The sequence below is a fragment of the Cololabis saira genome, chromosome 23 (assembly GCF_033807715.1).
Source record: "Cololabis saira isolate AMF1-May2022 chromosome 23, fColSai1.1, whole genome shotgun sequence".
Classification (NCBI taxonomy): Eukaryota; Metazoa; Chordata; class Actinopteri; order Beloniformes; family Belonidae; genus Cololabis; species Cololabis saira.
The window spans coordinates 29,618,667-29,631,077 of record NC_084609.1 but is presented as its reverse complement, the minus strand read 5'-3'; the positions used below and the strand labels follow the sequence as shown (position 1 = coordinate 29,631,077).

The following is a 12,411-nucleotide window of genomic DNA, read 5'->3' as shown; positions in this document are numbered from 1 at the left end:
CATGTTTCAATCCCAGGTTTCATATTTGATTTATTTTCTGTTTCAACATTAAAAAAAATCTAAAACTTGATTTTCAATCTGATCAACAAAAGAACCAGAAACAACTTTCTTCATTTATTAGATTTTCAAACACATCAATGAAATCGGATAACGGGAAACAGATTATTTTGGATTATTTCTCTATTTTTATTTTGTCATTTCAATTTTTGGTCTTTGGCCGCGAAGTACACGGACCGAGCAGCACATAAATCATGGAATCTAATTTATGCCACAAAAGCATCTTCTCATCTCCTCTGTAACCTGATCGACTGTAAAATCTTCTTCCAAGCAAGATCATGCTGAATCTTTCCAATATTAAACTGCTGGCTGTGTCGCAGTATAACTACAGCAGATGAAAGCTGAACTTTTTTTCTTTGTCAAGAGTGCTTAAATAACGAATGAAGCCAGTTCTATAAACTCAGTCTTTATTTGCAAACGTCAGCAGGTTTTAGACCGTTTAACAGCGGGTAGGAAAATAAGCTTAAACCATTGGTGTCATTTCAAATCGTAAAAGAAACAGTTGGGGTCCAGAAAAAAATCATCTTACATGTAAAATATTTAGTGTTGCATCTTAAACAGAATTTGGGGCTTTATGTCACAAGATTTACTGAAACTTTTATGTGCAGGACAAAGACATGGGCTACTTCATGGAAGATTTCATCAGCGATGCTAAACAACTAACTTTAACTAAAAAGGAGCAAATCTAGACCTGCTGTTGGCTGATGAAATACTGGCTTCCATGATGGATCCGGAGAGTTCCGGCGTTACGTCGTCTCCCTACACGGCGATGTGCAGGGTGATGGGGCAGTGGTCGCTCCCCATGGCCTGGTTCCGGATCTTGCTGTCGCACAGGCCCGGCAGCAGGGAGGACGACAGCACGAAATAGTCCAGCCTCCAGCCCACGTTCTTGGAGCGGGAGTTCATCATGTAGGTCCAGAAGGTGTAGGCGTTGGTCTGCTCCGGGTACAGGTCGCGGAAGCTGTCGACAAAGCCGGCCTCCAGCAGCTGGCTGAAGCCCTCGCGCTCCTCCGGGGTGAAGCCGGCGTTCTTCTTGTTGCCCTTGGGGTTCTTCAGGTCCATCTCCTGGTGCGCCACGTTGAGGTCGCCGCACAGCACCAGGGGCTTCTGCACGTCCAGCTCGCTCAGGTAGTTGCGGAAGTCCACGTCCCAGGTCTTGCGGTAGTCGAGCCGGACGAGGCCTCGGCCGGAGTTAGGGACGTAGGCGGTGACGAGGTAGAAGTTCGGGAACTCGGCAGTGATGACGCGGCCCTCGCTGTCGTGCTCTTCTTTTCCTGGAAGATCCGACATGTTATTCATTCATTTAGAGATTAATCACAAATGTACGGAACTACGAAAAATATTTTAATTCAATTCAATTCAATTCAATTTTATTTATATAGCGTCTAATACAACAGAGTTGTCTCTAGACGCTTTACAGAGACCCATACCCAGAACATGACCCCCGAGCAGATATTACATAAACAATGGCAGGTAAAAAACTCCCCTAGTGGGAGAAAAACCTTAAGCCAAACAGTGGCAGGGAAGAAACCTTGAGCAGGACCAGGCTCATCAGGGGGGACCCTCCTGCCGAGGGCCAGACTGGTGGGTCAGGGACGGCAACAGCAGCAGGCAGGTGGAAGCAGCAACGGGATGACCGGGGGTGGGGACCGCAGGCCAGCACACAGCTCCCGAAGCTCCGGCCCAATCAGCAAGTCCCAGGTTGGGGTGCAGGGTCAGGAAAAGACTTGTGCTCCGTAATGCAAGCTACAAGCCACCCACGGCCACCTGCAGGACAAAAGAGAGAAAAGGGAGGAGAAGGGGGGGGCAGCAACGGGATGACCAGGGGTGGGGACCGCAGGCCAGCACACAGCTCCCGAAGCTCCGGCCCAATCAGCAAGTCCCAGGTTGGGGTGCAGGGTCAGGGAAAGACTTGTGCTCCGTAATGCAAGCTACAAGCCACCCACGACCACCTGCAGGTTCCGGTGTCCGGCAAAGGATGCTGCAACATGGACAAAAGAGAGAAAAGGGAGGAGAAGGGGGGGCCAGCACAAGAAACTACAGGAGCGACTCTGACACACTAAAGTTTACACTACCTAGAGATTTACCAACACCAGCTAGAGGTTTACTAAACACTAACTATAGGCTTTACTAAACAGAAAGGTTTTAAGTTTAGTTTTAAAGGTGGAGGTGGAGTCAGCCTCCTTAACCCAGATTGGAAGTTGGTTCCAAAGTAATGGTGCCTGATAGCAGAACGCCCGCCCTCCAAATCTACATTTGGATACTCTAGGAACTACGAGTAAACCTGCACTCTGAGAACGGAGAGCTCTGACAGGAACATAAGGCACTATCAGGTCTTGCAAATAATGCGGAGCTAAGCCGTTTTGGGCTTTATACGCAAGTAATAAAATTTTAAATTGGATTCTGAATTTTACGGGTAACCAATGGAGCGACGCTAACACTGGAGAGACGTGGTCTCTCCTGCTAATTCCTGTCAGTACTCGTGCTGCTGCATTTTGGATCAGCTGGAGCCTATTCAGCAAATTACTTGGACATCCTGCTAACAACACATTACAGTAATCTAGTCTAGAAGATACAAACGCATGAACTAGTTTTTCTGCATCACTCTGTGAGAGGATTTTCCTAATCTTTGCAATATTACGGAGATGGAAAAAGGCTATTTTACAAACCTGATTGACATATGGTTTAAACGACAAATCCTGATCGAAAATAACACCAAGATTTCTCACAGTTGCACTGGAAGCCATCGCAACACCATCTAATCCCTTCCTAAGATGCTCTGGACCAAGAATGATAACCTCTGTTTTATCTGAATTTAGAAGCAGGAAATTTCTGGACATCCAGTCCTTGATGTCCCTAAGACATGCCTGAAGTTTAACTAACGGTTCTGTTTCATCCGGCTTCATAGACAAATAGAGCTGCGTATCATCAGCATAACAATGAAAGTGTATGCCGTGATTCTGGATTATACTTCCCAACGGCTGCATGTATAAACTGAACAAGATTGGCCCTAGCACTGAACCCTGCGGAACACCATAACAGACCCTTGACTGTTCTGAAGAAACCTCATGTACATGAACAAACTGGAACCTGTCAGATAGATATGATTTAAACCAACGTAGAGCTGTCCCTTTAATCCCAACAACATGCTCTAACCTGTGCAGTAAAATGCCATGATCTATAGTGTCAAAAGCAGCACTGAGGTCCAGTAGAACCAGTATGGACACTAATCCCTTATCTGAGGCCATAAGGAGGTCATTCGTGACTCGAACAAGTGCTGTCTCTGTGCTATGATGCATTCTGAACCCTGACTGAAAGACTTCAAACAGATCATTTCTATACAAATAGTCACATAACTGGCTTGAAACTGCCTTTTCCAGAATTTTAGACACAAATGGAAGGTTGGAAATTGGTCTATAATTAGCTAAGGTGTCTGGGTCAAGAGAAGGTTTTTTAAGTAAAGGTTTAATTACTGCGACTTTGAAAACCTGTGGTATGTATCCTAAACTTAGGGATAGGTTAATTTGGTCCAGTATTGTCGTACCAATAAGAGAAAAAACATGTTTGAATAGACGAGTCGGGATGGGGTCTAACATACATGTGGTTGACTTAGCTCTATTAACGAGTGAAGTCAGCTCAGGGAGGTCTATAGGATCAAAACAGTCTAGAGACAAGTCAGAGCCTAGGGAAGTCGCTAAAGCTGAAGAAACACCTACAACCGGCTGGTTGATTTCTTCTCTAATTCTCGCGATTTTACTGTTGAAGAAGCCCATAAAGTCCTCACTACTGAGAGCTGCAGGAATGCACGGCTCAACAGAGTTGTGACTCTTTGTCAGCCTGGCTACAGTGCTGAACAGAAAACGTGGGTTACTTTTGTTATCCTCTATCAGCGTTGAATAATAAGCTGTTCTGGCTTTGCGAATGGCTTTTTTATATACTATTAGAATATCTTTCCATTCACGATGAGAGTCTACAGACCTACAAGAGTACCACTTCCTTTCCATTTTACGCACGTTTTGTTTCAACATGCGGATATCTGAATTGTACCAGGGAGTTAAGCTCCTGTGGCTAGAAACCCTCCTTTTCAAAGGAGCAACTTCATCTAAAGCTGAATGCAACAAATCAGCAGTGTTACTAGCAAGGAAATCAACATCTGCAGAGGTAGAACCCAGGTCACTGGCCTCGACTACATCACTATTTCGCACTGTCGTAAGATAAGCAATGGCCTCCCTAAATTTAACAATAACTTCATCAGACAAACATCTGCTAAAATAATACCTCCTATTTTGCACTTCAACATCAACAAAATTAAATTCAAACGTTATTAAGTAATGGTCGGATAAAAGGGAGTTTACAGGTGACACCAACAGACCATCAGTTTCAACACCGTAGGTGAGAACGAGATCGAGAGTATGATTAAAACAGTGCGTCGGTTTATCCACTTTTTGTGAGATACCCATTGATTCTAGAAGAGAATCGAAGGCTAATTTAAGATTATCGCTTTCAACATCCATATGAATGTTAAAATCACCCACTATGATGAATTTATCTGTGCTGATCAATAATCCAGAAAGGAAATCTGAAAATTCAGACAAAAACTCCAGATACGCACCAGCAGGGGGCCGGTACACTACCACTAACACAACTGGCTTCTCTGATTTCCGGCTCGGAAATTTCAGACCAAGCATGAGGCTTTCAAATGTATTATAGTTGCACTTGGGTTCAATTTTTGTTTGGAGACCGGAGTTATAAATTGCTGCGACTCCTCCGCCTCGGCCCGTGCTTCTAGGAATGTGATGATTAAAGTAGCCGGGCGGAGTTGATTCATTCAAACTAACATACTCTTCCTCCTGTAACCATGTTTCTGTTAAGCAGAAAATATCACTCCTGCTCTCTGTAATTATATCATTTACTAACAGAGACTTAGAGCTTAATGATCGTATATTTAGTAGTCCGCATCTAATTTTTCGGTCTGTAATTGGTACCAAATGTGCATTGGTTTTAATTTTTACAAGGTTATCTTGGTTAACGCCTCTATAACGCTGCACCTGGTGAACTTTTGGAGGGCGGGGAACTGCAACCACTTCTATTTTGCTAGGCACCTGGCCAGAGTCGCCAATATCATGTAATCCTACAGTTTTAGAGTCGCTAATTACATAATGCAATCCTACAGTTTTGTTGGCAGGCGTTGGTCCTTGAGAAGCAACAGATGTGTCGCTGAGCCCTTTAAGACTACCCTTCCTCCGAACTACGAAAAATATTTTAGAGGAGGAAGATTTTTTTTTATTGTGCACTTCGAGAAAAATGTTGAGAAAAAAGTCCAAATGTCGAAAAAAAAGTTGAAATGTCGAGAATATTGTTGAAATACAATTGAGAAAAAAGTTGAAAAGTCAAGAATATTCTAGAAATAGAATTGAGAAAGTTGAAATGTCGAGAAAAAACTTGAAATGTCGAGAATATTGTTGAAATACAATTGAGAAATAAGTCGAAATGTCGAGAAAAGTGTCAAAATGGCGAATATTCTTGAAATACAATTGAGAAAAAAGTCAAAATGTCAAATATTCTTGAAATACAATTGAGAAAAAAGTCGAAATATCGAGATTAATGTTGAAATACAATTGAGAAAAAAGTCAAAATGTCAAATATTCTTGAAATACAATTGAGTAAAAAGTCGAAATGGCGAGAAAAGTAAAAATGTCGAGAATATTGTTGAAAAACAATTGAGAAAAAAGTTGACATGTCGAGATTAATGTTGAAATACAATTGAGAAAAAAGTCGAAATATCGAAAAAAAGTCAAAATGTCGAATATTGTTGAAATACAATTGAGTAAAAAGTCGAAATGGCGAGAAAAGTCAAAATGTCGAGAATATTGTTGAAAAACAATTGAGAAAAAGTCGAAATGGCGAGATTAATGTTGAAATTCAATTTCAATAAAAGTTGAAATTTTGCCTTTTTTCTCAACATTTCAACTTTATTCTCAAAATTTTACTTCAACATTATTCTCGACATTTCGACTTTTCTCTCAAAGTGCATAATGGGAAAAAAAAAATCTCTAAAATATTATTTTTATTTTTCTCCTGCCTGGCCCTAATAGTCTTCTGTACAAATGTGACTTCACAGCAAAAACTATTTAAAAGCTGGTTTCCTTTTTTTTTTTATAGAATGCAACCACAGATAATTTGCTAAACAACCCACTCACCAATTCCATACGTCACTTTGATGGGTTCAGTCTTGCAGAGCATGGCGACGCCGCTGTAGCCCTCCTTCTCGTCGGACACGGCCCAGTATTTGTGCGGGTACTCGGGCATGGACGTGATGTCCGCCGGCAGGGCTTTCTCCCCACACTTGGTTTCCTGGAGGCACAGCACGTCCGGGGCCTCCTCGCGGACCCACTGGATGGGAAGAACCACAGCGGACCTCAGGATCTTTGAAATCAGGCCTCAGAATGAACTCAACAGATTTTTCACACTGTGGAAACTCACGTCCAGGCCCTTCTTCTTCACCCACGCCCTCAGCCCATCCACGTTCCAGGAGGTGATCTTCATGTTGGGGCTGCGTCCGTCTTTGCTGGTCGTCTTGTCGGGAGGATCGTCGTACAGTATCGGAGCCTCTGGTTCCTTGGTCTTCTTAGTTTTCTTTGTAGTAGTTTCTACGGGCCAGAATGAAGGGGGGGCAGGTGAGATGTGTACAGGATGTAAGGAAAAAATAAATACATTCAAAAGGTAAAAAGCCTAAAACTAAAGGCAAGGCAAGTTTATTTGTATAGCACAATTCAACACAAGGTAATTCAAAGTGCTTTACATCAACATTAAAAGCGGCAAGACACAATTAGTGAATAACAAATAAAATTAAAGCTGCAAGCAGCGATGAACAGGCCCTCGCGCGTGCAATTTTCACCAATAAAAGTCAAGGACTCAAAACTAAGTTACGGTTCGGGCCGTATAAATTGCCGAAGGAATGGCATAAATTGCGCCAAAATTACACGATTCATTCAAAAAGGCCGACTTCATGTTCGGTTTCCGCCATGGCGCCAAGAGACTTTTCTTTGTTACAACATGATACAGGTGTGTACCGATTTTCTTGCATGTACATCAAACCGTATTGTGGGGCTTGAGGCACAAAGTTTTCTAGACGGCGCTGTTGAGCCATTTTGCCACGCCCATTAATGCAAACTGTTAAATATCAAATTTTTCACCAGGCCTGGCACAAAATTTGGTGACTTTTGGGGCACGTTTAGGGGGGCAAAAAGGCCCTCATTTCGTCGGAAGAAAAACGACGACAACATCTCCTACAGATACAATAGGGCCTTCGCACTGTAAGTGCTCGGGCCCTAATGATAAGAAAAGAGGTAAAATAATAAAAAGCACAAGTTGTTAAAAAGTAAGGGCAGTAGAGTACAGCAGGTACATCTCATTCTTACAACGGCAAGAATTACAAAGACCTGGTCAAATACAGTATTACAAAAGTAATCTGTAACAATTCGTACGGTGAATTAAACCAATTTGACAATTCTATGCCACATCTGGATGTGTATCCGTGTTGAATTACCTGAGCCCGAGTCATTCTCTCCCTCGGCAGCCGCCTCCTCTGTCTTCTTGCCCCTTTTCATTCTTGAAATCACTCTGACAGGAAGCACAACTCGCAGACACACAACACGCACACACAGAAACACACTCGCCGCTGCAAAGACAACAGTTTTACGTGTTAGGCTGTGAAATTAAACAACTGTGCAGGACAGTGCAACTGTGAAGGAGCCTTGTTGTTTTCTCCCGCTGCATCATTAGCTTGGTTTTTATTTAGGTGTAGAAATTGATCAATTATCCACGTGTGCAATTACAATAGTTTCATGTGCTCTAAGGGGTTTGCTGCTTTTCCCCCACCAACGTTTTTGGACTGTGACTCGGCCTCTATGAGTTTGACAGGTATTTTTCTTTCAGTCAATGAAACTTTATTTGTATAAGACTTTATGTGGAACACAAAGCGCTGAATATGATTAAACAGCAGAATCAACATTTATCGAACAAAAACTGACCTTTTATATGTAGAATAAGAATTATTTCAACTGATCCCAATTAGGCCTGGGTTAAAAAATAAATAAATACATTTTCCGATTCTAAATCGATTCTCATATTAATTCGAAAAAAAATCGATTGGTATGTCTTAAGATCGATTTTTTTTTCTTTTCGTCCATCATTACATTTTAACTTTTGGTATTTTTTTGTTTATGCAAAAAAAGGAATGTTTTGTTTTAATTGTATAAATTGTTTATATTTCATTACTTTATATACTGTCTTGGGGTTACATTTGCATAAAATGCTAAAAACCAAATTCTCAAAAATTAAAAACCGAAATAGACCAAAAATGGAAAAAATTAAAACGGAATGTAGGAAAAAATAAAACCCATTTCATACGTCTCTGTTTCTTCCCTGGATCTGTTTGATAATTCTGACCCACATGATGTTTCTGAAAGCAGTTCTATCAGCATTCTGGGAGCTGATTGGTCCTTACAGCATCATTAGCTGCAATACTTGCTGTTGAATCTCAATATAATACTAGTAGTAATATTTTGCAGAACTACACAGTCATATTCATGCAACAGCTCAAAAAACAGTTTTAATAACACTGTTATCCAATATCGGAATCGAATCGGATGGAATCAAATCAATTCTGAATCTTAGGAATCGGAATCGAATCTTGACATTTTAATCGATTCCCAGCCCTAATCCTAATACATAAGAACAGTTGGGTCATGTATTTCCTCCATCACTGTCCAAAAAACCAAAACCTTCCAGTCAACAGGAAGCACTTGCATCATATAGTTGAATGAAAACTGGCTTTTAGTTCTGCATCTTTAAGGAAGCATCAGGGCCTGTTGGGGCCTTCATGAACAAAACCCCTTGCTTCTTTAGATTGGTGGGTAAATTATGTTCTTTAGACTTTGGAAATATAAAGACCCTCCACATTTACTGAATTTTACATGCAGATAAACTGATATTTGCAAGTTCAAAAGCTCATACACGCAAAATGCCCCCAAAATTAAGATAAGAGTACTTTTTAACATACAGAAACATTATCTGCAAGGCATGTTTCTGTTAGTTTTAAGTAATGCATCTGGACACGTTCACTTCTCTTCTACTTCCTGGTGCCTGTTTGGAACAGTTATTTGCTTCAAAGAATCATGTGCACGTGGTTACAAGTGTGCACATCCACCAGACAATGAGGCCTTAAACACATTCCCCGACAAAAGAGGAAGCACTCAAGCATGAATTGGCCTTCGGTATCTGATGTAAATGCATTAAATGCAAACACACTTTAATGCACAAACGATCCCTGCAGGATTGCACTGCTTGCAGCATGAAATTAAGATGCATAACCGACAACAGATGCAGCATTTCTTGGTTTTAATCGCAGTCCTGTGCAGCCTTGGCTCGCTAGGCTCAGCAACAAAGAGCTGCAGCCGCAGCGGCCTCGGCGAGATCATTAATCAACCTGCGACCCTGAAGACCCTGAAACTCTCCCCCCATCTTACACCCGGGACCAGCTGCAAATGTGTCCAAATAAATGTTGCATTTCAAAGTGTTTTCATGAAAAGTACATGCAAATAATCTTACTTGCGCTGTAAAGCAGGATGCAGAGCCCAGTCACTCCCCCAAACACACATGTGCTGCTCCGAGTCAGAGGGTCGCCCTGCACATGCCTGCACAGAAATACAATTAAATAAGAATAATAATTAAAATAGAACTCACCATGTAAAGAAATCTGTTATACTAAATGAATATGAAAATGGAGGACTACATTTTCTTGATTTCTGCACTTTAAATAACACATTTAAGATAAATTGGCTTAAAAATGTCCAGAGGTGTCTTCAGTATTCAAATTCATTACTCAGGTAGAAGTATAGATACTAGAGTTTAAAAATACTCCTGTAGAAATTGAAGTATCAACTCAAGTTTTTTACTCAAGTAAAAGTATAAAAGTACTGGTTTCAAAACTACTTAAAGTATAAAAGTAAAAGTAATGTAAGGGGAAAAAAAGCCATTAAGGACAAAAGACATTGAAAATGAATGTATCTTAGTATAATGTAAATATATTAAAGAACCATATATGTGTACTATTGAGCATTAACATGTGTTTCAGAGAGCAGCAGATATGATGACTAGTTACCTATAAGTATTGTAATGGTGCAAAAAGTCAAACTTCAGAGGCATGTTATCATTTATCCTAACCTTTATTGGAATGTACATCCAAGTTTAGTTGCAGGAATCTGAGGGAACGGATGTAAGAACAAAACTGGACAAGAACATCTGAAACAACCACAACCAAATTCACTCTATCCGGATGGAGAAATTTAACTGGATAATTTTATTTAAAGGCCCAAATGAAATAGAGTAACGAGGCTGTTTTTAAAATGGAAGGAGTAAAAAGTACAGATAATTGCGTGAAAATGTAAGGAGTAAAAGTAAAAAGTCGTCTGAAAAATAATTACTCCAGTGAAGTATAGATAACCAAAATTTCTACTTAAGTAAGGTAACGAAGTATTTGTACTTCGTTTCTTGACACCTCTGAAAATGTCTATAAAAATCCCCACTCCATATGGAATTTCATACCCTCTCATATTCTGTCAAAATTGGGTGGACTGAATTTTTTCTTGGCATGCAACTACAATATTGACAAAATCTCAACAAAAATGTCATCATTTCACCGCCAGGCCTTCCTATCATAGTCTCTCATCTTCAAACACAACTTCTCTCCCCATTGCAACCCAGTCTCAAATAAAAACGTACCCTGCCTACGTTGGTCCAAAGTGCAAAAACGTAGAGGGGTTACAATATTAGCCCTTGAAATGTATAACGGTTACATTTTTCTGCCTATTCATTTTGCGTCCAAGTCACGTGACTTTTAAGATTCTGGCCGTGACAGCAACAAACATGGTGGACATTTTTCATTTTTGAGTGAAAGAAATCAATATTTTGAGTTAGTTTCTGCATAGAAATATATATATTTTACTTTCATAATATTCACTCAGTGAATTTACATAATCACTTGCTTGCTCAACCCAGTCTCACATAAAAACGTACCCTGCCTACGTTGGTCCAAAGTGCAAAAACGCAATATATTATATGGAACAACAAGAATCTACTCTTTAAACACAAATCCCTTTTTATTGAACATTGGTTTAAAAATAACGTAATATTTGTGGCTCAATTGTTTGACAAGGTTGGTGGTCTCTATTTTTACATTGAGTTCTTAGAAGAATATAATATCCCTATATCACCTGGAGACTATGCAAAAGTTTTTGGAGCAATCCCATCTGGAGTGTGCATGTTATTTAAGTCTCAAATTAGAATGGAAACCCCACAATTAGCCTTGCTACCTTTGATTGATACGACAGTTGGCAAAATTTGCCTATCCTGCAACCATAATAAGAATAATAAAACAATTAGAACTTCATTTAAAAGGGATATCTCTGCAGTTCCATACGTGATCCCATAATGGAATAAATATGTAGAAAATATTAACTGGAAGAAGGTCTGGCTCTCACCCAACCAATACCTGGTGACAAACAAAGTTAAAGAAATTTCAAGTTAATTCATAAATTCTATCCTACAAATTATCACATTGTAAAAAAGATTCAAAAGAAATATCGATTCAAAATGTACTTTTTGTTCTGCAAATTTGGAAACAATGACACACTTATTCTGGCTGTGCCCCTTTGTTCAAACTTTTTGGAGTGATATGTGTAATTTTGTGTCTGAAAGCATTGAAACTGATTTCAAATTATTTTGGAAGGATGTGTTGTTTGGTGTTTCTGACCATGTAACGATTAGAACAAAGCCAAAAGAAACATTTATTATGAATTTGTTGATTATCCTTGCAAAATTCCACATCCACAAATCCAAATTCTTACACAAAAAACCCTCTTTTTTTTTTACTTTTCATTGTGAATTCAATCAGTATCTGGACTCTATTAAGTTTTCTACAAATTCAAAAGCAATCAAAACCATAAATGTATGTAAATGTTTTGGCTTTCTGTTATAATTTCATCCCCCCTGACTGGTTATAATGTGTTGTGCTTTTTGTTTTGTTTTTTATTTGATTTATACTCTTTATATTATAACTCAACTTGAAATTGCATAATGTGAAGATTTGTAATCATTGTACTTTTTGCAAATGGTAAATAAAAAAAAAAATAATAATAAAAATAAAAAATTATTATTATTTTTCTCATGCGGTGTGGAACTTGTGTTCTGGCTTGACATTTACAAATGGATAAAGCGAAGGATTTTATCCTTCCTAACTTCTATTACTAGAGTTAATGTAATATTTGGCATGTTTGTACAAAACAAAAGTGA

At 39.6% G+C, this 12,411-nt stretch overlaps 1 protein-coding gene across 1 annotated transcript; it reads right to left on the bottom strand.

Moving 5' to 3' along the window:
• Nucleotides 1–447: 447 nt before the first annotated feature.
• Nucleotides 448–9,756, bottom strand: apex1 (APEX nuclease (multifunctional DNA repair enzyme) 1). Its single transcript, XM_061714660.1, has 5 exons — nt 9,670–9,756; nt 7,607–7,738; nt 6,541–6,707; nt 6,258–6,450; nt 448–1,331 (listed from the first exon to the last, which is right to left on the bottom strand). The coding sequence occupies exons 2-5, from the start codon at nt 7,665–7,667 to the stop codon at nt 817–819; spliced, it is 936 nt and encodes a 311-aa protein (XP_061570644.1). The 5' UTR covers nt 7,668–7,738; nt 9,670–9,756; the 3' UTR covers nt 448–816.
• Nucleotides 9,757–12,411: the final 2,655 nt, after the last annotated feature.